Here is a 24,833-nt window from a genome sequence, read left to right as displayed (position 1 = left end):
GTATCCTCGTCAACTCAGGTCACCATCTGTTCTCATCAGATTTCACTGCTTCCTCTTACAGTCTATGACAGTTGCAGATGCATTCATTTCCGGCACACAACTTCCTGCTCAACCAACGTGCCTTTAAAGTGGCATAAGAGAGCAATCAACTAGAAGTCACTCAGACTCTCACGCTTGTTTCCAATCTGAACATCCATATCCAGCAGGACACCAACTTAGTAAAGAAAAACACAAAATTTTCATTTATTTAAAAAATATTTTAATGCACCATTAATAAAGGGTCCAACGCATTAATACAAGAGAAATATTGCAAATAATATTAAAATAATCATCAAATTAAAAGGAAAAACAATAAAAAATAAATGAATGGAAGGTATGTACATGTTTCCTCCTCACTGAGTAAGGAAACGGAACAACATATTTACAGCTCGGAATCAGTGTGTTTCTACAAGAAACAAACACCTCTACAATATTTACATGTACTTCTTTGTTTTTTTGTTTTTGTTTTTTGTTTTCCTTTCATCTTTTTCTCCTTTATTAAAGAGGGTTGGTTTGTACTGAAAGGCTTTCATTGCAACAAGAAATATCTTACACATTTTCCTGTTTGGGAAAGAACAAATAAACAGGAGTTTAGTTAAAAGTTCAACATCAAAGTTAAACTTTGGACGGCCATAGCCACGAAAAAAAAAGGACAACACAAAGGTCATTGAAATCCCCGTCTGCAACGTATCAGAAACTGCCTAGGATTGTTAGCCTCGCAGGGACACGGACACTTTCACCTATCTACACTGCAAACAGACTGTAAGAAGGATTTTTTTTTTTGAGTTACGATCTTTCAGAAGGGATGACTGAAATAAAAAAAGCATTCTCATGAATTCTGCTAAGATCTGCAACACAAGGGGAAAACAAAAACTTTAAGTCTTTGAACAGAAATAACCAAATCAAATAAATGTGCCTTACAAAAAGATCTGCCAAGTTTACCTCGAAGGAGTTCTTCTTATTATTATAACTTTATTTGACTTGGGGCTCTGCTAGAAATGCAAACTTGTAGCAAATGGCTGCAAAGCCAGCAGCATTGTTCACAAACTCATTTGTGTAATTCAGAACCTAATAAAGAAACTAGGGAGAAGGCTTTGCAGAAAATGCTTTTGTCAATTGTTTAAACAGGAATTTGTGCGCTCGTTGAAACGAAACAGGATGATATATTGTAAGCAGCAACAAAACCTCTTCTTGACTTACGTCACTGACATACATGCTTTTAACCAACAAACGCAACGGCTGTCAAACCAGCGTCATTGCTAATAGGATTACGTGTCCTTTGTGAATCTTTAGAATTCACCCACAAACAGGGACATGTGACCTTGTCGACAACAGAACATACTTTTGCGACTTCTCTGTTGACACAGCAGATAGCGTGCCAATCATCGATGACAAACAAGCGATGTGAGTTATGAACGTATACACTCCCCTCCATTGTGTTGGTGATAGAAACAGTCATTGACAATTTCTGATCCCACCCCCACTGGACATGCGCTCAACTGCATTTCACAAGCACAGCCCTAATTATTGTAGATGAATAAAGAACCCACAAAGAGCGCACAAATAATTTGTTAAAAGCACCTATTGTCAGTATCCGTAAGTTTGGAGAAGAAAAAAAAAAAACATAAAAAGGGGAATATAAAAGTTTAGCAGTGGCATTTAAAAAAACAAAACAAACAAACAAAAAAACAAAACAAAAAACGCGCACTGTAAGCTGAAACCTAAATTACACATTTTCATAGTGGGTTAAAACGGCTTTACTCTCATACAGACTGGAGGCTGTTGCAAAACAGGAGAGTAACACACAGTGGAGAGGGGAGAAAGGATTTATAGGGCTGGTGGATCACAAAGCCACTGAGGACAGTGGATGGGTACACTGAAGCTCATTTCACTGTAATATACTTACAGCTAATGCAAATAAGTAACAATACCATTAATAACAGCAATAGTAATATAATATAATACTATGAAATGAAATTTAAAAAAAGCTCCAAAACAACCCTCACGCTTGGAAATCTTGCATAACTGAAGACCAAATTGATTGAAGTGATTTATCTTAAAAGGTACGCCCTTAGCGAGCGAGTCTAAAAACCCTGAATTTTTCTGGTATTCATGTGCGTCTCTGTGCGGATTTGTATGGGTGCGTGGTTACAGAAGGAATTCGACACTAGAGGAGTGACTCCTGGACGACGCCGACAAAAGAAAGCCCCTTTCAGACATGAACTCCTTATCATTAACGTGACGGCATCCAAATGCATCTGCTTCACATCTGGATAAACACCCTGGCTTCTGTAACTGTCACAAAGAAAATCTTAGAGAGTAGGAGCCTGGCACAACTCTGCATGCTGCCAAGTTTACAGATAGTTATGCACAATATTATTTTTGCACATCTTGTGCATGTTTGTGAATTATTAAGTTCCCTAATCAGCAGTAACTTCTGGACAACATTTTTTCTACCTACTGCTTTTATTAAAGATCAAAGCGTCCCTCACCGATTTGTTTCAGCTACACCCAATAAAGAAAAAACTATATTTCAGAGGCTGGTTATGAGACGCACTATACAACTTTCACAGCAGCATGCAAACACGTGAACAAGTGCTGCTCTTAGAGATAATGGCAGAGGAAATGAACACCGAAAGTGTAGTTTCACTTCACTAAAGTCGATACTAACAATAGTTATTTACAAAAATATAATCCTTTTGAAAGTAAGTGAAATATTGTGCGTGCACCACAGGTATGTCTGGATGAAGTCATGAGCAACATAAAAATGACCCATGTCTGACTGATGCCGTCACTTTAAAAGAGTAATGAAGCCATGTCTGAGAGAGTGCCAAGAAACGTTTTTCCTTTTTTTTTTTTTTCTCCACATTGTCTCCTCTCAAACGGATGTTGGCATGGAATCAGACAAATCCTTCATGCCCTGACTGACGCAACAACTTCCTTGGAGCACCCGGTTTTGTCCAGTAATACTGCCACTAACGAGCTGATGCTAAAGGCCTTGTCCATGCATTGAGAGCCAGATGACGCCAATCCATCACCCACTAGCTTGTGGAACTGCCTAGAGAATGAAAACTGCGTGTGAAAAGTGCCAAGTGTGTGCGTGTCTACGTCCTAGGTACTGTGAGGCTGGCTATGAGGCCATGAGGAGGGGCAGCATAGGGTACTGGGGGTGGTTCAAGTTACACATTTAGGAGAGCGAACTCATGGGGAAAGGGAGGTGTTTATGGGTATGGCTGGCCATTGGCAAGTGCGGGAGAGAAGTGCGTTGACTAGTTGAGCGTCCCACGACAGTTCTCCGTTCCGCACAGACAAGGGATCTTGTTCTCCTCCAGTGGGAACTTGTAATCGTACGTGATCTCTTCGTTCACGGCAATGGGTTGCTTTGAATAGATCACAATCTTTTTCTGGGACTCTATGGTGATGACCTTGGCGTAGCAGTTTGGCTGCAAGGGGGAAAAAAAGCAACGACAGACTGATGGGCGACAGCTGCAGAACTTAACATCAGTCCATATCTAAAGCATGTAAGAGGCAGATCATTGTTGAGTGTTTTCAGACTTACAGTGCAGCAGTGGTTGATGAATCGTGCCAGGTTCCCACACTTGGTGGCATCTATAATCGTATCATGGTCCACTCTGAACAAGTAGCTGCTCCCGATGCCCTGCTGTGCGTAACGCTTCTCTCGATTGTCAGCCACCATCTGCGCACAAAGAACATTTTCTGACTGACCACACCCTCAAAGCATCCGAAAAACTGCAATTCACATACCGTCATATCAATATTACAATGCAAGATTAAGGGTCCAACATAGCAGGACTATTAGAGATTTATTATTTGTACAAGTATTTTACAGATTTTTTTTAGTGGCAACAGTGGATAATGAAAACATTTAGTGGCATGACAAAAAGATGTCAAGATGGCTGGAAAGTTTCAAAAACCATCACTGGTTAAACACAAAACTCCTTATAAGTCATACCTGTCTTATGTTTTGACCCACATACTCAATGACCATCTCATCAGCAGCAATGGGCTCCATAGCAAACAGGCCCCATTCGTGGATTCGGCTGCGTCCGAAACGAAGCTTCTTCTTTCGGAACTGCATCAGGACAGAGCGGATATAATTTAAGAGGAGCCTTACTAGAAATTGATAAATTTATAAACTAAGCTGTCCTGAATTAACAGACAGTTTTAATTACTTACAGGCTATATCTTTGTTTTATAATTGGATCTTCAACAATTCAAAAATGTAAACTAATCCAAGTTGATAATTTGGTGTGAAAACCAGAAAGAAAAAAAAAATTGTTGACTAGAATAACAACATCCAAAAAAGGCCCACACCCAAACATTTGACCACTGACCTACTGTAGTGAGCAGATTTTCTGCACGTTTAGCACAGAGGCAGATTTGTGACTCCGACCCCGGATTTGTGTAACAATGAAAGCCAGAGATACAGCCTCTTTCAAAACCAAACACACACACGCACACAAAAAAACGAGAGCAGGGCCACCTTCCAAAAAACTCCTATTCAGACATCACATTAACAAATAAACAAATTCATCTTGAAACCAAAAGATAAAACCACCATTGTGAAGGTAAAACTTCTGCATTCAGCCCTGAGGTTCATCTTGTGAGGCTTGGGAAAAACCTTTTGCGAGTTTTGCTTAATAAACCACAGAGTTCGTGTCAAAATTGGTCTTGTTTGTAGTCTAAGTCTGGACTTAAAGAAGTCCAGACGCTTCTCTTTCCAAGCTACGATGACCTGGATGACTGAGAACCTTCACAGACGTCTTGTTTGTATTGTGTTTAGACTGTAAAACATGTTGGTAAATATCCTACTAAATTAAGCTCTGCGCTTCTAAAAGCATTCCTTAGATGACCTTTTGGTTACACTCGTGAACTGTAAACCATTTAATTTATTGTGTCAGGTGGCATAAATTACAGTGTTTTTGTTTTTTTAAGCAAAGATTTTTCTTTTAAAGGTTAAATCTGTTGACAAGTCACAGGTTGCAGTTTAACTTTGTCCTTTAGCTTGTAAATAAGTGACCACATGAATACAGTACTGCTTGTACCTTAAGCTGGTTGAGTTTAAGCAGGTCAGAGTCCATGACGGCAGTGGTGCCGATGACAGTGAGGAGGCGGCGCTGCTCTGAACGTCTCTCTGATAGCACTCGGTTAGCACCCTGCCAGGAAACAAACAAAAGAGCTTCAGAGAGTGCAACGGTTACACTAAGACTTCATCAGATGGCCTTGACGGGTAACAGCATGAACCTGAAAAACATCTTGACCTCAGTTTCCAATACCCCTGCTCTTGTAGTAGAGGTTCATTTGCGAAAGAGATACGACTGGAAAAGTTATTACGCAAGAATGGAAGCAAGTCTGCCCTCGAATACTTCAGTCCCAACCACTGCCTTCCCTCTATAATGGTTCAATATTTAAATTCTTCAGATGTTAACTTGCGTTCCTTATACATATCAAAAATTACTCTAATACCTAATGTGAAAAAAGCTTGAGTGTTAAAGGGAGCCCAGCAGTGTAACTGTAGCACAAATTTCCAAAAACAAGGAAAAGTAATCTATGGAAAAAATGAATCAGCTGAAATTTCCTCAGAAACTTCAAACTGAAACAAAATGAACTGACATGTTCTCATGCTACGCCTCAAACATCATTTTAGATTTTGTCAGACTGTGCAACTTCTGTGTTTTTACAATCAATTAACCAATGCATGAGTTAAATGAAACAGCCTAAACTCATGCTTTGCTTTCAGTACTAAAAAGATCAATACTACAATCAAGATAATAATCCATGAGATAGCTTTATAGGTGAAACATGAAATGCAAAGTGAAACAGCTGTTTTCAATGTATCATCATGAAGTTAAATCACATTACATGACTTTGTTTTGTGTGTGTGTGTGTGGGGGGGGGGGGGGGGGGGGGGAATCCCCCTGAGTATCAGTAACTCTTTATGGGTTTTTTTTGAAGACTGCCACAAATCTTTGATTTGAAAACATAAACAGGGATTACTCATCACGACACATCTCTTTGTTCCTGATATAAGCACATAAAAACCTCAAAGCAGCAGAGACACCTCTCAGTTGCTGGGACACTTAGATCAGATTAAAAAAAAGACGCAGACTGATGTGGTGCCCCAGTTACATCTCATTCTGTGCCGAGTCTGAATTAGTCTGTAACTCTAGAAACAGCAAGACTGCATAAAACATGCCACAGTAAAATATAATAATTTGTGTGTATTATTATAAGGAACTATGATTGTGTCCATGGCAGCAGTAAGGGAAAGCACAACGGCTAAATGGGAAATACATTACAGAGGAATAAACCTTGCACAGCAACCCGATGATGTGGATTTTCCACTCTAACTCACACAAACACTAAGTGAGCTGATTTTTCAAATGTTCCTACGTTCCATGACAATCTGGCATTGTGTGGAGGATAACTGGCTGCACATGGGACCAGTGATGGTGCATCATATGAGTGTCTGACGAGCATCAAGATCATCACCCCCAAGTAACCCAAACCTTATTTGCGGGCATTATAAAAGAGGAACGTTGCATGATGAAATCATAGAATCATCACAGTAATAGCCAAATGTAGGCCTATGATAAATGTGTGGGTATCTGTGACCCCTTTTTCTCCTTTTTTTTCCTCACTTTTGACTCTAGGCAGACTTGTCAGAAAGCTTTCCCTGCACTTACACCAAAGTAATACTCACAAAGAGCTGAAAGACCCACGTAACTGATCAAAATACTGTGATGCATTCAGGACAAATACTATGTTACTGCCCAGCCATAGCTCTGTAGGTTAAAGCTGACCACATGAACATATATGCAGTAGGACTATAAGCATGTAGTGCTACTGTAATTACTCCTGGCACACAGGAAATGGTTCTCACACATTAATTTCAATCAGCCATTACAAACAAATAAAAAAGCATCCAAGCTGAACTCCATTTAAAGGTTAGTGCAATACAATCAGTAATTCCAACTTATTTCCCCTAAATTCATTCAAACATTTTTATTTCCTCTGTCCACATGCACACGCCTCCTTCAGTGGCTTCATGCCCCAGGTCTTTGAAATTAATTGGCCGTAAATAAAAAACTGACTACTTCTTCTTTTCTTTTTTCTTTTTTTTTCAAACACACTTATGTTTATATTTGCATGTCTGTGTTCGCTTTAGGCTGGGAGATGTCTATACTTGAGCAAATCGCGCCTTGGAATACAAAGTGATAAATGTGCAACCGGTCTAGCCTTACTATTTTTGTTTTTTTCTAAGTAAATTCTAATGAAGACATAGTGGTTAGTGTGTTTGTGTAAATAAATGCTGCATGCATGTTTCCTGTTTGTATTTCCAGCTAAGAGGCACCCAATTCAGCAGTATTTCATGGAAGTTACAGACTGAACCCAGTCTTTTTAATGAAAAACACATAAAACATGTATTCAAATCCTCCAATTTTTGAATATGTGAAATTTTCTCCTTTATTTTTAAGAAAGCAGAATTGGTTTAATTCTGGATTGGGAATACATGAGCTGTGCAAATTTCTAGAGCTGTTCAACCATGCTTGAGGAAAGTTGGAGTTGCACATTTGCTCTGATTATTGTTTCCAAAACACTTTAAAGGTGTGACACTCACTATGATCAAACTGCATTTTCAGGGAACTTCATAAGAATTTATGTGATCGTTATGATCCTTTGACGTAAATTGGATTCATCATCTTTTGCTCAGGAAGGAGTAATTCACATGTGACAAATCCGGATCTACATCAGGAAAAAAAAGAATTATGGATTTCCTGTGTCACAAACAGGAATGATCACTGTGCTTTACGTGAAATAATGCCTGGACTGAAACATCCTGCCACTGGCCCAGAGGAAGGACACACTCTTCGACATCCTCAAAATGCAATACATTTGTACTGTTTTTGAATACTGACGATAAGATATGTGATATGAACATTGAACTCAAAAGCAGTGGACACAACTTGAAGTTGGAATTTCAAGTATGTTACAATTATGGCTGCCAACAAAACGGGAAAACAAAGGAAAACTACACGTTTACAGTCAAGGTTGGCGCACTTGTTTCGTCTGTTGTTAAATTCATCACACCTTTTCACCACTCTGAACCCACTTCTAACAGCAAAGATGATGACAAAAAAAATACGTGTCAGTCAGCAAGAAATATTTGTTTCAATTAGTCTTGCAAGGAAAAACAAAAGCCTGATGTTTTCAGACATCACATTATTCCTGTAAATGACCACATTCTGACTCATACAACCCCAATAATCAGGAAGCCCGACTAGAAGCGACACGCATCTCGCACGTTTCTCCTTGTCTCTTATTTTCACACAGTTTTTCAGTTTGTATTGTCCTTCTTTTTTTAACATGATTATAAATCAATAATTTACTGATTATTATCAGCCCTTATAGCACTGTTGTTGTTTTGTTGAATTTAATGTTCTTTTTACTGACAAAGAATACATGCCATGCCTTTGGACATGTGAGCAGTGATGTATGTGACTGAAATTAAATGTGATTTGTTTCCCCTGCATGAGTCTGTCTCAACCACCAGACAGCACAAATTTAATGCCTGAAAACTCTGTATTGTAAATGTCCACATATTCATCATCTTACTTCTCTGTCATTTGAAAACCATCACCTTTTTCATCTCAAATCCTAAAATTACTACTTCAACTGAGCCAAATATAAATCACCTCCATTCCAAATGCCTGAGAGGCACTATCTAGCCAAATGTCGACTTTATAACAATACTCTGAAACCGTTAAAAAAAACATAATAATTGATTACTGAGGCAGTGGAGACCAGCAAAATATTTTTCCTGGAAAAAAAAGTTCAACTGGATATCACATTAAAATTCCACTGAAACCCGGCTTCAACTTTCCACACAATCGAAAGCACGTCCACACCAACATCTCCACTGCCAATCAGATTTACTGACTTTAGGTTGTGCTGCATGCACAGATTCACCTCACGGGCATTTTATCCTTTTCTTTCAACAACAAATAAAGGATCAGGCACAACAGAATCTCCCAAGTCACAAACATTAGATTAGGAGAGTGAACGTTATCTGTGAGAGAGTGAACATGAACTCTCCAAGTGCGTCGGCCTGTTACCCGATGCCGACTCATTTTTAAGGAAAAGCCTAAACAAGTTTTGCAAGGTATCTCAAGCATTTCAGCAAAGCTTCTCAACTGCTTTAACAGACAAAATCAAACTGATGTGTGAACAACAGATTAAATAAATGGAAAAGAAATAAAAGAAGGTGCATCCAAAAAGATTTGGAATCTGCCTACCGAGGTGTCGACATTCTCCACCTCCCGTATGACCTGCTCGGGTAGGTCAAGGTCCAGGTAGACATCCTTCTCCTTGCGGCTGATGGCGTAGTACCCCTCGCTCCTGGCACAACCGGTCACATGCTCACGAAGCTGCCCATCTGTGTTCTTCTTTTTGCGGCGAGGATTTGGCAAATTGGTTAGTGCAGCCCAAAGGTCAAGGCCGACAACAGGGAACCAAATATAAAAGCATTCCTGAATTTAAAAACGTCACTTTATGCAGACAATTTAGTAATTCATAACAGTCAGACTTTTTGGATATTGTGTCACTTCCATGTAAATCAAACCTAGTGCCCATACATCTTTGAGGTGAAAGATAATCACTGAAAAGGATATTAGTATGGTTGACCCAATGAGTGTCATTGAGCCAGTCAGAGCTATGGTCATCCTGCAGCAGCTTCTCATAAGTCTTCTTCAAAAACAACAAGTCTTCACCATCCAGACCGGAGTTCCAGATGTCATACAAGATGGTCATCTGCTCAAATTCACTGCGGTTGTCAAACTTCACAGCTGGTGGCTCAGGCGCTGGGACAGGTTTCGACCAGTTCTGGGATGTTGTTACTCCTGCTTCTTGCAAAAAGAGCCGCTCACTCTTCCTCACTTCTTCAACCAACTCTTCCTCAGTGTCTGAGCTGGACAGCTCCCCAGATTCAAGCTCCTCCACATCCACATCTTCCTCCAAATCTGAGTCCTGCAGGAAAGAAAAAAAACCTGTCTTTTAGCTTCTAGTCTATGTGGTGTTTACACTAATACAGACTGACACATTGGACATTTCTCTGGCCAGTTAAAGTCATCTAATCCATAACAATATTCATAACTATATTCGGTGACTGAATGTCATTGACATTTTTCATGAACATAAGTGCTCTTAGAAAGAAGGCACAGGTGCTGTAAGACGCGGTAAAGATCAAAGATTACAATGCAGGGACTCCAGCAACACTTAACGGGAAGAGGAACAACTTTATTGACTGACCAACGCATTTCGCCTTGTGGCCTTCATCAGGGTCATAGTAACACATAGTAGAAGTGTGCTTCAATAAAAGGCAGGAAACACAAAAAAATTCAAATTAACAAATCACATCCTCATAGATAAACCAGCTGACATATAACAGGTTGGTATTGGTTAATTGGTTAAGTCATGCCCAAGTAAACACTGGACTAGATAATTAATGATGAAGGTGGGGGGGGGGGGGGAAGAGACATAATCCCCACCTGTCTTAAAATAATACATGCATGAAATACATAAGAAGAATATTACAAATACACAAAAAACTATAAAATGATTACAAAGGAAAGCATTTAATTAAAAAAGAAGTCAGTGCAGCAGTTAGATTAAAAAACAAGAGTACATCATAACATGGAACCATATTTGTGGTAAGGTCCTCAATTATGTCTCTAAAATGTAAAATCTCTCAAATGTAGACTTAAAATGAGATGTCTAGAAAGCTACTCTTTCTTTTGTTGATAAAATAAATAAAATTAATTATCTAGTCCAGTATTTACTTGGGCGTGACTTAACCAATTTACCAATACCAACCTGTTATATGTCAGCTGGTTCATCTATGAAGATGTGATTGGTTAATTTGAATTTTTTTCCTGTTTCCTGCCTTTTATTGAAGCACACTTCTACTATGTGTTACTATGACCCTGATGAAGGCCACAAGCCGAAACGCATTGGTCAGTCAATGCCCTTTAAGTCAGCGGTCCCCAATCCCCGGGCCACCGACCGATCCGTGAGTCATTTGGTACCGGGCCGCGAGAGTGAGACTCGGGTGTGAAATGTATGGTTTTCAGGGTTTTTATCGGTTTTTAGCGTTATTTGGTTATCGTTTTTTCGTTAACTCGGTTTTCCTGGATCTTTTCACGTGTGTTATGAATAAATCTTCTTTTTTTCGGTACTGGTACTAGTTTTATTTTGTTGTATTTATCCGCGACACCTTAAAGGCCGGTCCGTGAAAATATTGTCGGGCACAAACCGGTCCGTGGCGCAAAAAAGGTTGGGGACCGCTGCTTTAAGTGTTGCTGGAGTCCCTGCAAAGTGATTTTTTTCATCCTCTCCATGCACCTTGGAAGCAGGTGAAGTTGTGCCAGAAATTTTTGCAAAGATCAAAGATGAACCTGAGGTAACCTATTGTTTGGAGCACCATCTGGTATTTCAAATAACTATAAGAGAGGAGATGCCTCAGAATCCGTCTGACTAAGTTCAGGGGGTGAAAATAGCAGAGACTCAGAAACAAGTCAGAAACTCATCCAAATTGGCACTTTTTCATATATAGTGCACGAGTTGAGACAGTTTGATTCAGACAAAGTCTCTGGACTGTTACCTGCTGTATCTGCAAAGAGCGCCATCGGACATTAGACATGCCACTGGCAGGTGACAAGTTTATGGTTAATGAAAACTCATCTGCGCAAGTAAAAGAAGTTTTTTATGATGCAAAGCACCTGGCTGACGTTAGCTTTAAGCAACGCTAAGGAAATGTCAGTAATTCTAGGGTGATTGCATCAGTAAGACTGACAGCAGAGCGCTTCTACAGGGTGTATACATTGTTACCCCATCTGTTTTCAGCCAGAACACACCCAAGAATAAAAAACCCCCCAAAAAACCCAAAACTGTATCACACAGTTCTGTAAATGCAAAAAGCATGCACAAAAAATAAATTTATGTCCACACTAGAAATATATTCCTGGTCTGGAGCATCCAAAGGTTTACCAGCGGAAATTCTTTCGAGACGTGTAAAACTCTTCAACTGTACCAATTTCAAAATTCCAACTTTGGGCTTACTGGTAATGAGTCAGCGCTATTGTTGCCTGTGGCATGTTAACGGTTATGACAATCTCAAACATTTACAGGAACAAACACGATAAATATACCTCTAATTTCCGCTTCCTCTGTTTCTTGCCAGGCTGCTCCTTCTGCTTTTTTGTGTGATGAACCTCAAGGTTTTCTTTATCTTTTCTCTTCCTCTTTTTGCTCTTTTCCTCTTCAATTTCAAAACCCTTGCCAATTAGGTTCTTCTTCTTTGATGATGGAGACACCGGCGTAACCTGGCCCGTATCCTCAGAGTCACACATCTCTCCCACTGCAGAAAAGAATTCTCCTGCATCTCCCCTTGATGTAAGTGGATCTCCAATGACTTCCTCTGGTGCTTCAAGCACCCCAGACATAGCGTTGAGGTCGGCTGGAAGCAAAACAGAAGAATCTTGTCTGGAGGAAGTCCTTTTGGCACCAGTTGGTGCTGGGACAACAGGGGGTTTGCAGTAGTTGTGTTCCATAAGGACAATTACAGCCCCTGGACTCATAAGGAGGGCCAGTGACTCTGGGGAGAAGTAATTTCCTTCCATCTTGTGCTCCTCTGCTTCATCAGATGTTTCTGTCTCCTCTGAGTCTCCAGGATCAGGGTCCATTTTCAAAGCCACATCAGCTAACACAGAAAGGTCAGTTGTTGAAGCAGAGGCCAGCTGCAGGAGGCTGGAGGCCCCAACCTGTTCTCTTAGTCTTAACCTCTGCTCACTTTCTTCCTCCTCCCCATCTTCCTCTCTGAGAGAGTGACAGGAAGAAGTAGACAGGCTAGATGTCCGTGGTCTGCCTCTGGACCTTTTGTTGACAGATGGTGGTCCTGGGACCTCCTCAAAGGCCATCCTACACATAGAGGCATGGTCCAAAGGCAGGTTCTGCACAGTGCGGCACACCATAACAGGAGGAGCAGGAGATTTGGGAGACTCTTTGCCTGCACCGCGTTTGCTAGGGGATTTGACAGGGGTAGTCTGGGGAGAAATGAGGGGTCCTCTCTTGGACTCCTCAGCATCTTGGGTTCGTCCAGATGGGGGCACAATGAGAGCATTCCCTTCGCCTGGTTTAGAGGCAAAGGGAAGCAGCTGGATGCCCTGACTGGGACGAGATGAAGTGGGTGAGGTTGCAGTGATGGGTGAGTCTGGAAGCCTGCCTGAGAGGAGGGGAGATTCACCCGAAACTTGCGACGGAGAGGGTGGTGCAGCTGGCAATTGCATTTTGCTTTCGTTCTCGTCTGTAGAGAAGGAGACTGTCTTTTTGCGCTTCTTGAGAGGCGGCACAAGAACGATAGGGGATGTAGGGCGTGGGTATGGTGGTGAGGGGGGATGTTTGGTAGGCGCCGTTGTATCTGCCTTGCCATCTTTTGTATCACCTGAGAAAAGATATAAGTTTTCAAAGATTGAACTCAAACTGAAGCTATTATGTTATTGGTGCTTTTTGGTGACTTATAACAACTTCTGACTAACCTGTTTTGACCTCTGCCTTTGGAACAGCTGCATTATTTTCCCTGAGAAAAACAAAACAAGCATTTGAATGTTGAAAAGTACAACATTCATTGTTATATAATTCTGATTACAGCAGTACAAGTGATGTACCTCTCATTGTCTTTCTCAGTTGTGCTATCCATAGTTGACTCATCCATGCTGTCTGGTCCTTCACTCTCTGCCCGCTCTCCTTCCTCTTCATCTTCATCCTCAGAAGAGGATGAAGATGAAGATCCTGAAGATGAAGAGCCTTCAGAAGAGGATGAGAGGCTCTCGTCGTCACTGTCTGCACTGAGGACATCATCTAAAAAAATAAAAAAGTCAATGTAAACAGTCATGATAGCTGAAAATAAGAACAAAGTTATGAGATTCCTGTTTGTGGTTTACCATCAGACTCTTTTCCACTTTCGTCGTCCTCATCCTCCTAAACATGGGGGGGGGGAAAAAAAAAAAAGTTGTCATCACAACACAATATAATCACAGTGACATCCTGCCATCTGCAGGTGAGGACAGAATTTGTAACCCTGCTATGAAAATTTCCTTTTATTGTATTCAATTCACTACAGAACTATTTCCTAAGTGGTGTTAAAGAGAGCATGGATTTTTTAAACACAGCTTTTCCAAACATATTGGGGTTTTTTGGATGCTTACATTGTTTTACTTTGCACACAGATTTCACAAAAACTACCAGGGTGAAATTTATTACCCCCCTTGATATTAATAACCAATTGCGTATCCTTTTCCCGGATAACAGCCTGCAGTTGTTTGTTATAGTTTTCATCAAGTCTCTCTCTCTCACACACACACACACACACACACACACACACACACACACACACACACACACACACACACCTCCTGAGCAATTGCAGCCCATTCTTCTTTGGCAAATCTCTCAAGCTCCTCCAGAGATTTAATGGGTCTTCTGGCATAGACCTCAGTCTACAGTTCACCCCACAGACTTTCAGTGGGACTCAAGTCAAGGCTCTGTGTAGGCCATTCAGTAATGTTAACTTGGCTTTCTGTACCAGGAACAAAACATGCTTAGGTGTTGTTGAGTTGGAGAACAAAGCTTATGTTCTACAAACATAAGCATTGTCTCCATGGCCAAAGAGCTCTAGTTTTGTCTCATCTGACCAAAGGAAACATTTCTTTGGTTCCAACTTTGCTTAGTCATTCACTAGTGTCTTGGCAGTTGTTAATGGGTTCTTTAGACACCCCAAACCCTTGCTTGTTTTAGTACTGCATGCAATTTGGAAAATAACCTTCAGTTTGAACCTTCACAAAGTCAAAACACATCATTGCACAGCAGTGGTTTGTGCTATGGCTCAATAAAAAGGTCACATTTTCTGGCGACTTATAATGGTGACACTGGTAATTTTTGTTTTCTGAAAAAATTGTTATTATGTGTAAAAACAAAAAACAAAACAAGAAACAAATAACTTATGGTTTCTAAAAAATTAAAATAAATAGTATCCTTAGAAGTGCTATGTTGAAAATCCCTTGTACATTTTAAAATACTGGTGATCACCAGTGCTACCCCTCAGCCTCCTAATAGATGCACATATAGCATAAATTTGAAAATCCTAGGCGACTTCCTTCTTGAGTTATTGTATTCACGGGATTTTCAGAAGGTCAAGGTCCCCGGAAGTCAAACACATGTGAGATTTTTAGTCGATGCACCAGTGGTATGAATTTCAAAATCCTATGCCGCCTCGCTGACGTCGCAAACTTGGGATGCCCGCCTGCCTGCCCAATGGGGTGACAGCAACATCCCATCAGCCTTTTACAGCTGAGAGGTAGAAACTACTTTGGAAAGTTTTAAAAAACAACTTTAATTTTCATACGAGGCTAATAATTTTGTTCTTATCTATAGCTAACTAAAAAAAATGACAACATGAATTATAAACTCATGTTATCACATTCATATATTCTCATAATCTAAAGTCATTTTTTAAAAATTGTGTTTTAATCTTGAATCACAATTTTAAAACAAACAAACAAACCTTTTCAGTAGAAGAACCATCAGATGTTTCTTCTCCCTCACTGTCCAGCTCCCACGGTTTCCGATTTCTTGGCTTCTTTTTCCTCCTCTTGTTGTCCCTTTCAGCTCCATGCCTGTCTGCCTCTGGTATTCTCCCGTCAGCAGCTGAAAACAGGATAATTTAAGACTTACATGGAGCAGATCAAGTAATCCAACCCATGTTTTTTTTTAAAAGTCTGAATTACAGCTGAGCAAACCTTCGTCATCTTCGTCCGGTGGCGTTGAGGGTCGTGGCCGTTTCATGTCACCCTCCTCAAGCTCCTGAGGTTCTTTCCGTTTCACCTGCATAGTTCAAAGTATTTTTTAAGAATAAAAAAAAAAAAAAAAAAAAAAAACACCCAAAAATGGATTTTACAAAGTCTGACTATTTTTCAGAACTAGAGGTAGTACCACAAACTGACAACACCAAACACTTGTGCACTTTTTGAATATTGTGGCACCACATAAAAATTCAAAATATTAGAATGACAATATCAGCTATTTTAAACTACACTCTTGACACCATTTATTGACTTAAGCTTGACATATACTGTGCTAAACATTTATACAGTACGGTTATGCAGTACACATATTCTGTGTACTGCATAACAGCCTTAAATGTAGCTTGAAGAGTATCTAATAAGAAACCTAACCACACAATGCACCAACACAATCATTATTATTGGTCCATTTGGTACTAACATGCACTGTAAATACTGCACTATTGACTGTGAAACAATAAGCAGGATAATAGCATGATGATAATGCAGTGAAACTTATGCTGTTTTCTTATGTTCATATCACATTCAGTCCATGTATGAACGAAATTACTGTCTTTTCTAACTCTTGGCACTGGCCAGGTCTCCCTTGTAAAAACAGAGTTCAGTACAACTAAATACATTCTGTATTTATTAGGTCCAACATAAAGGGCCTCAACAAGGTGGCATACAAGCACCACTGCCACCTAGTGTTTTGGTGGTGTAATGGCAAATGAGACACTCCAACAAACAAACATAAAATATGAAGGCAGTATAGATTCCATACAGTAACATGGAGATGAAACCAAAATCTGCAGCAATAAAGTACTGTTACCTTGAAGGAAGGCAGTCGTAGTGCTCCACGGAGAGAAAATCCCTCCATGCCACCACTCTTTGCCCAATCCACAAGAGACGTGAGAGGCTCCCGTGGACGGTTGACCTTTTCCTCTTTTTTCTCTTCATCCCGTAACGCAGAAACCCCCCTAACCATCGTCTGGAATGGCTACAAAAAGTAGACATTTACAGAAGATATTACTTTTTTCTGGCCTCATAACAACAGTCTTTCTGTTATATAGTTTACCGACTAGTAAAAGCATCATTAAACTGAGATGAAATGGTAACAGGAATGACATCTTTCATTAAAAAAACAAAACCAAACAAAAAAAACACGCTAATTATAAAAAAATCAATTACAGTTAAATGGAGGAAGCACATAAATAAACTAGTAAGATTATTAAGTAACAGGATGGGTCTATTTATTTTATTTTACATACACAAAAATTAACTGCAACCTTAGAAAGATGACCTTCATTATTGTTGAGGCTGGGCTTCCTTACCTTGGCCTTGGTCTCTTTCCGCTCCCACCACTCGTCAAAGGTGGCAAAGGCTACATTCTCCACCATCTTGCGGTTCAGGTCCCTTTGCATGATGTTCTTCATTTCTTGGATAAGAGTGGCCAAGACCATCTGCACTGTGGCTTCATGAGGATTCTCTGCCAGCATGGACATCTCCTCCCCTGGAGCCCTGTACTCATCTCCATCCCCAGGCAGCATGGTGCCATAGCCAGGTGGGGGCATATAAGATGGGTAGTGTGGCGGTAAGACATGTGGAGGCCAGCCAGTGTGTGGAGGGGGGATACCATGGTGTGGATGGGGTGGTATTTGAGTGCTGTGGGGATCAGGGTAGGGATAGGTCATGTGGGGTGGCATGTATCGGTGGTCTTGGTCATAATGAGTGCCTGCCCCATTGCCCTCTTGGTCCATGTAGGGGTGGTGTGTGTGATGTTGTGGAATAGAGTGGAGATGGTAGGAATTGTAGTCTGCAGTAGCTGCCTCACCCGGGCCTGGGGTGCCATTGGATGATGACATGCGCAGCTGGTGTAGGCGACTTAACATGTGGGTCTGCATTTGGAAAGACATAGGGGTTCCACCACTGTACTGGTTCATCAGCTCCATGGAGCTGGCATAGTCATACATGTGGTGGGGCATGGGGGGAGGATACTCAGGGTGCAGCTCCATGTGAGGAAGGGGAGGAATCCCTGGTGGAGGTGGGGGTTGTAGGGAGTAACCAGGGGGTGGTGGAGGGGGCAGATGAGGGGGGTAGGATGGTATGGGAGGGTGCATGGAGGTGCCAAAGTGCTGTGCAGAGTCAGAGATGGGTGGAGGTGAAGATGAGGGGTCTGTTGTTTGTGAAGTCATGGCAGCCTGAGATGAAGAAGGTGAGGATCCTGAGGTGACTGATGGCTGGTGGGTGGTCACGGTTGTTATGGTCGTAGTCTCCTCCTCCTCATCTGAGATCTCCATGTCTTCTCCTGAGGAATGAGGAGAGGCCTGAAAGAAAACAGGATTTACTGTCTTAAGTTGAGAAACCACCCACACAGTGAAGCAAATTCTCAAAATAACACTTACTGAATTATTTTTCTGTCCCACTTTTCTAACATAGAAACGGGCACATTAAGAGCAAGAAACCAAAACATGAACATTATGTTTAGACAGCACTCAGGATGTTAATCACTGTGTCGGTACTGAGGATGTTTTTATTCATTTCCACCAAATATTTATTTCTCTGCCCACAGACAGGTATTTCTGGGTGACTATCAAAACAACTGATTCTATTTATAAAAATAAATGGAATCAGGACAGATCATACCTGACTCTGTCCATTAAAAGGTGGTGTGTGCGCTCCTGTCCGGCTCTGTGCATCAGATCCAGCCTGTGAAGACTCTTCCTGCAATGCTCCAGGGCCAGCTGGTCCGAGTTGGGCCTGAGTTTCCTCTGGGGGTGGGATGTGGGGAGAATAAGTAGAAACGGGTGGTGTAGATGCTCTAAGTACTGTGGGGCTCTTCCTGCCTTCTCCCCCTTTTCCCCTTTTTCTTCCTCTGTGCCCATCTCTGTCTCTTTCCCCTTTCCTCCTGTGGTCTTTCTCGCCATTGTCCCCCACCTGTTCCCGCTCCCCTTTCGCATCACTTAACCCACGTCTTGTTCCATCTCCACTTCCACCCCCATGCTTCTCCTCTTTCCTATCCTCCTCATCTTCTTCATCAGAGGCAAGAAAAGAGAATTTAGCTTTTTGTTCCTTCAAAAGCATCTCAATACGAGAGTCCAGACTGCTGCTGTGGTAGACAAACGGTAAACTCTCATTGGTGGAATCTGGCTCTGGGGAGGAGGAGTCCCTTTGAGGGGGTGGAGGGGAGCTAGAAGAAGATGAAAGATGGTGGGGAAGGGAAGTAGAAGAAGGGGAATTAGAAGAGGACGCAATGGTGGGGTGGGGTGGAGAAGAAGGCGGGGGTGTCTTGGGTGGGGCAGGTGGGGTGCTGGGACGACGTTTGGGTTTTGTCCATTGTTCTTCACCGGCAGGACTATCCTGGTTGAAGTCCAGCGTTCCAAGTGTTTCTGCTACAGCTGCTGCAATAACAGAAGCTGGTGGGAGAGGAGGTGGGGGAGGTGGAGGCAGAGCACTGTGGTGACCATGGTAGTCTTTTTCAGCACCTAATGAAGGCAGAGAACCCCTCTCTGTGAGACTTGTGCTCCCTAGGCGAGTGGAAACGTCCAATCCCTGAGGAGGGGCTGGGGCAGGCTCTTTGGAGGAGTATGCAGAGTAAGACGATGGGGGAGGAGACATGCTGTTAGATGAAGAGCGGTACGAGTTGGAATTGTACCTGGGATCCGAACTGTTAGAGTAGTCACTGTCCCTGTCTCTATCTCGATCTCTGTCTCTGTCCCGGTCATGGCTGCTTCTTCTGCGGCTGCTGCTGCCATGGTGGTTGTGAGAATGGTGGTGGTTGCGGTGTCTCTGGTGGCTGTGGTCACCTGACCGAGAGCCCAGGCTGTCTCGCCTGTACCCCCTGTCATCCCTGCGATCTGAATGGTGGTGGGAATGATGGGAATGGTACTTTGAGGAAGAGTTTGTGTCTTGCTGGTGATGATAAGATGACCTCCTGGAACCAATCCCCGCTGGCCCATACCGTCCCCCTGAGTCTCTTTCACGCTCCCTCTCCCTTTCTGACATTAGGGGCTGATCATATTGGTTGGCAAGAGGTGGTGGGGGCATTGAGGAGTGGTGTGCCATGTGTGGCCCAGGTCCTCCAACATTAGGGTAAGGGGGGTAGCATGGTGGCTCATTGGGACGGTATGATGTGGTTGGGGGGTACATAGGACGACCCCGGTGATACACTGAAGGTTCCTGTGCTTCATCGGAGTAGCGTGACACTTTGTATCCTCCAACCGTCGAGGAGACTGCAGAAGATGAAGATGAGGAAGGTAACATGTCCTGGGGAGGGTAGCCGCTGCCCATTGTGCCAGTATTGTAACCAGGATGCCTAAAATGCAGAAATGAGGAATTTATATATGAACCACTAAGTCATACAATGATGCTTTTTGACTTTATGTGAAAAGGTAAAATGTGGTTTGTGTTGTAACGTCATTTAAATGTTTTTGCTTCAAAAGGGATGACATGAGAAGGATTTTGAGGTTGACATACAATACATACATACAGTGAAATCTAATTGTGGCGAATACTATTGGAAACTCAATGTCACACAACTGAAACAAACAACCTGAGGGCATTTCCCTCCTCTGTGCAAGCCAAGCTAACAAAGGACACAATAAACACAACAAAATGATGAAAGATGATGAGACCAGACCAGGTCTTTTGTACCAAAAATTTCCATTCATATCATATGCACCGACAAGTTCAGGAAAGAAGTACATGGTAAAATATGGTGGAGGCTCGGTTATGGTTTGGGACCATATTTATAATTATCAATGCAGAAAAGTACCACCAGATTTTCTGATCCACCACTCAGTACCATCTAAAAAGTGTCTGGCAATAGCTTCATTTTTCAGCATGACAATGATCCCAAGCATACTGCCAATCCAGTAAAAGCATAGAAACACAATAAAAGCAATAACAAAAAATGGACACCATCAGTCATGGACTGGTCTTTCCAATGCCCAAACCTCAACATTACTGAGGAAACAGAGAAGGAGCAAATGACGGCCAACATCCAAATAAGAGCTTAGATATGACCTTCAAAAAGTCTGGAGAACTATTTCTGAAAACTACTTAAGTAAATTACAAGAAAGCTTGCCTCAGAAGGTTCAGGCTATGTGGAAAAATAAAAGGTTGTCAAAACAAATATTTCAAGACTATAGAACTTGTTAGAATTGTAAAAACTCTTGTTTTTTTGCCTCACATACTGTATTTTCATGTATGTCTGCATGTTTCAATAAATTGCTGCATCCATTTATCATTTTCCTAGCAAAATATATTGAAACAAGGGGTGTTTCAGTGTTTTCCACAGTACTTTGAACCAAAACACAACAGTAAGACCACTTAAGGTAAATTTTATTCAAGATGCTTTGTTCCGGTTAATTATGAGAAACTAACCTTCCACCAGCATAGCCCGAGTCTTGTGAAAAAGGGGTCCCAGATCTTGAGCTGTAAGGTGTTCCTCCCCCACCCTGAGATGACGCAGAGGAGCCTGGGGTGTAAGGACCTGCCATGGAGGAGGGGGGCGTGTCTAGACGCTGATCATAGCCAGTCTCTACAGAAGGTGTGACATTTCCCGATGTGAGGGCCTGGACCCCTGCTGCCAAAACTGCAAGCTCACTGGAAAGCCTCCGCCTGATTTCTGATGGCTATGGGAACAGAGTAAAAAGATATAAAACTGAATGCATCTTAATTCAAATTTGCCACTAAAGCATTACATCACTAAATAAGTGAAGAGATGTTTGTGCAGTCACAATACCGTGTCAGGCTGTGGCTGTGTTGAAGCCTGAGGCTGAAGCCTGTCTGTCAAAGCCTTGCCTCCTAGAGGCACTGTCTGAGGAGTGTAGGACCCATTTACTATCAGGTCATAATATTTCTGCCTCTGTTGACCTGTATAAAAATAAAAGTCACAGCTATTTAAATGCAAGCTCTGAATCAACAGACACAAAACATCTAACAAGGTTTGTATGAAAAACTTTAGATTTAACTGTAGCTTAAGTTTTTTCTGTGTCATTTGACTGTGTTTTTGTTAGCTAGTATTCTTCCTTGGAGGAACTGCTCAAAAGATAACATGAAAAAGTGACTCTCTTTGTCTTTTGATTTAAAATTGCGAAGCTGTATATAAAGAAACTGCCCAAAGCATCACTGTAACAATGTACATGAAATGGGAAAGAGGAGGCATTTTAACTTACCTTTTATATCCAACTGAGCATGAATTATGTTCCCCATGACAGAGGTGTTGTGCAGGTGCTTGACTGTGTCCTTGGCTCCTCTGGTGCTGGTGAACAATACTCGGGCCAGGCCTAGGTGCTTTCTAGTCTTGGGGTGAAACAGAATCTCCATCTCCTCCACCTCACCAAACTTGGCACACATTTCTGCCAAGAAGGGTTCCTTGATGTTGTCATTGAGTCGAGCAAAGGTCACCTCCTTGAGAGGTATGGGACCCACATAGAACTCATCAAGCTGCGGTGAAAAAATTAAAGGATCAGTGAAAAGATAATCAAACAGAAAGCTCCCGAGACGTGTCAAATGAACACTAATCCAAGTATTCTCACCTTAAACTTTGGCACTGGCAGAGACAGCTCTGTATATCTGGACCACAGTCTCCGGGGTCTTGGATCTCGCAGTTCTCCCACAGGTGGAAATCCAGAGTCCTGGGGAGGAAAAATAAACAGAATGCAACATGCAAACAATAGCCGAAATGATTGAAGATAAAAATAAATAAATAAAAGTGAACATTAACTCACTGGCACACTGAAATGTACTCCATCATATCTGTAGATCTTCTGGGTGACACGCCTAATGGCTGGGTCCTGGACGAGTTTGTAGCTTTTCCACTGCAAACTGACAGCTTTTTGTGAATCTGCCCCACCGTCTGGATCCATCCTACAACTGTCACACAAAGAAAGACCACCATTACACACACAGTGTAGAAGCTACTGATAGAAGAAAAAAAATGACCGGGCATCAGCACAGGGAAGTAAGCTTTAAAAAAAAATCCCTGCGGAATTAAGCCAAACAGATGCAAAGTGCTGCAGTAATTACAGACTATGAGCACTCTGTATGGCAACCTGTCAGGCTAGCGAGCTGCGTCACATCAGCCGCTAACGATCAACTTTTCGGACATCTATATTTCAGTTGTAGTTCTTCTTGCATGGGTAAAATAAGTAAATTAAACAGACTAGCAAATGGGACGGTCTTAGCCGCGGATATGATGCCGTGTGCTGTCAAAACAATGATCACCGTTACGTCACTGACCATATACTTCAGCTAGCCACCTGCTGTTAGCAACGGCTAACCTAGAATATACAAACTGCCGCTTTCCGGCGTCATGACAGATTTCACGTTCCACGCATTGAATCAGGCTTCCGAAACACTCAGTAAAACGCCCACCTATCCGTTTCTCTCACCTCAGATCAGAGCGACGTGATTGTAAATTAGTTATGCCTTCTCGTTTTAGCTAGGGCAAGTCAACGGTACGGTAAGCTAATGCTAGTTAGCAAGAACATCACGTTAGGAGTTAAAAACTATGCTCTTCATGTCCCTCAACCCACAGTGATAAAATTTTACCAGTTACGTGCCTCACTACGAGGATCTGTAGACTTATTTCACCTTCAGTTTGATTAAATTCAGACCCCTCTCCTCTTCGACACCTACTGCCCGCTCATCCGAAAGTAGCAACCCGCCGCTACAGTGTAGGCAGCTCCAGCCAGGCCCGGGAGACGAACAAGAAAAACACTGAGTTCCTAACAGACACGGCTCACCTCTGGCCCGGCTTTAACGCAAAACCGATGAGCTAAAACGATACCGCTACCATTCCGACAGTTAGTCAAAACAGCAACACGCCTGTTCGAGCAACGGAGCCATTGTTTTCGCTTCGAAATCCTGACATTGTTGAGAGAGCGGCCATCGCGTAACTAACCTGAAAGCCTCGCCTGTTCTCCATCAGTGTGTTCAAAATGCAACCTGCGATTACTCATCGGCACTTTCGTCAAAGCTGAAACTAAATACAGGGAACTTTCACATTGACACATAACACTGTACACACAACAGCATTAAAAATTGTTAATGTAAATAAAGTCCTTTGTTTTATTCATCGTGAAATTTACGCATTTTTAAAAATTGGTTTGAATCTGCTCCTACATTCGCAAGTATAAAAAATGGCCAAAGGTCCCCCTAGCGGCTGATCAGCAAACCTACCTCAAAATTACTGTCAAATGTAATTTATTGTATATTAAAATCTTTCAAGGCTCATATTATACTTGTACTGAACAATTTAAAGGAATTTATTTCAACATAGTAAGTGCTACATTTTGAAGAATTAAATTACTTGCCACATACACAATTACACATCTATAATGTGTAGTGCAATGCTTAAGGGCCGGACTGGCTGTACAAAAGAAAGAGAAATAGAGAAGTATTCCAATCAGCTTTCCACCCCCCCCCCCCCCCCCCCTCACACACACACACAAAAAATAATAATAATAGCTGGTTAACATAATTAACTAGTAGCACAACCATAGTCTAGAGGTGAGTATTGAGTAGTTGAGTATCAGATAGGTAGTGTGTTGCAGTCTCATTTAGCAGTCTCGCGGCTTGAAGGTAAAAGTTCCGCTTCATTCTCTTGACTGAAGTAACTACACTCCTCAGGGCCACCATCAACGTCGTGATGCTCCGACTAAGGATGCTTTCTATAGTGTAAGAGTAGAAGTCCCTGAGTATCCCAGCCAGGAGTTTGAAGTCCTTTTTCATCATCTGAAATAGTAGAAGCAATGATGGGATTTCCTTATCATAAAATCATCTCTGATAGAACAGCAGCCAGTAGGCACGACTTTGAATATTGATGCTGCAACCTGCTGCAAATAAGCTACAAACCATGCAATTCAAATAATT

The 24,833-nt window shown here is 41.8% G+C and overlaps 1 protein-coding gene across 3 annotated transcripts; it reads right to left on the bottom strand.

Annotated features, from left to right (window-relative positions):
• Nucleotides 1-268: 268 nt before the first annotated feature.
• On the bottom strand, nucleotides 269-23,901 carry setd1a (SET domain containing 1A, histone lysine methyltransferase). 3 transcript variants are annotated; one of them, XM_063472365.1, is made up of 21 exons: nucleotides 23,863-23,901; nucleotides 22,688-22,832; nucleotides 22,496-22,594; nucleotides 22,133-22,403; nucleotides 21,700-21,830; nucleotides 21,339-21,589; nucleotides 18,600-20,268; nucleotides 17,288-18,280; nucleotides 16,786-16,953; nucleotides 15,912-15,996; nucleotides 15,677-15,819; nucleotides 14,058-14,094; nucleotides 13,782-13,974; nucleotides 13,653-13,693; nucleotides 12,267-13,558; nucleotides 9,732-10,086; nucleotides 9,357-9,538; nucleotides 5,106-5,216; nucleotides 4,013-4,132; nucleotides 3,599-3,736; nucleotides 269-3,482 (listed from the first exon to the last, which is right to left on the bottom strand). In XM_063472365.1, exons 2-21 carry the CDS (start codon nucleotides 22,823-22,825, stop codon nucleotides 3,309-3,311), a joined length of 6,591 nt encoding a protein of 2,196 aa, XP_063328435.1. In that variant the 5' UTR covers nucleotides 22,826-22,832; nucleotides 23,863-23,901; the 3' UTR covers nucleotides 269-3,308. The 3 variants fall into 3 exon arrangements, with proteins under 3 accessions (XP_063328435.1, XP_063328434.1, XP_063328436.1); XM_063472364.1 differs by lacking the exon at nucleotides 23,863-23,901 and adding an exon at nucleotides 23,522-23,839; XM_063472366.1 differs by lacking the exon at nucleotides 23,863-23,901 and adding an exon at nucleotides 23,553-23,839.
• Nucleotides 23,902-24,833: the final 932 nt, after the last annotated feature.

Source organism: Pelmatolapia mariae, linkage group LG4 (genome assembly GCF_036321145.2).
Source record: "Pelmatolapia mariae isolate MD_Pm_ZW linkage group LG4, Pm_UMD_F_2, whole genome shotgun sequence".
Taxonomy (NCBI): Eukaryota; Metazoa; Chordata; class Actinopteri; order Cichliformes; family Cichlidae; genus Pelmatolapia; species Pelmatolapia mariae.
Note: the sequence above shows the minus strand (reverse complement) of the source record. Positions and strands in the feature narration are given on the sequence as shown.

Coding starts and splice junctions, on each gene's coding strand:
- setd1a (XM_063472365.1), bottom strand. CDS start 22,825: ATGGATCCAGACGGTGGGGCAGATTCACAAAAAGCTGTCAGTTTGCAG. Junction 13,975..14,057: donor AAGTGGAAAAGAGTCTGATG/GTAAACCACAAA, acceptor TTATTTTTTTAG/ATGATGTCCTCAGTGCAGAC. Junction 5,217..9,356: donor TGGAGAATGTCGACACCTCG/GTAGGCAGATTC, acceptor GTTTCCTGGCAG/GGTGCTAACCGAGTGCTATC.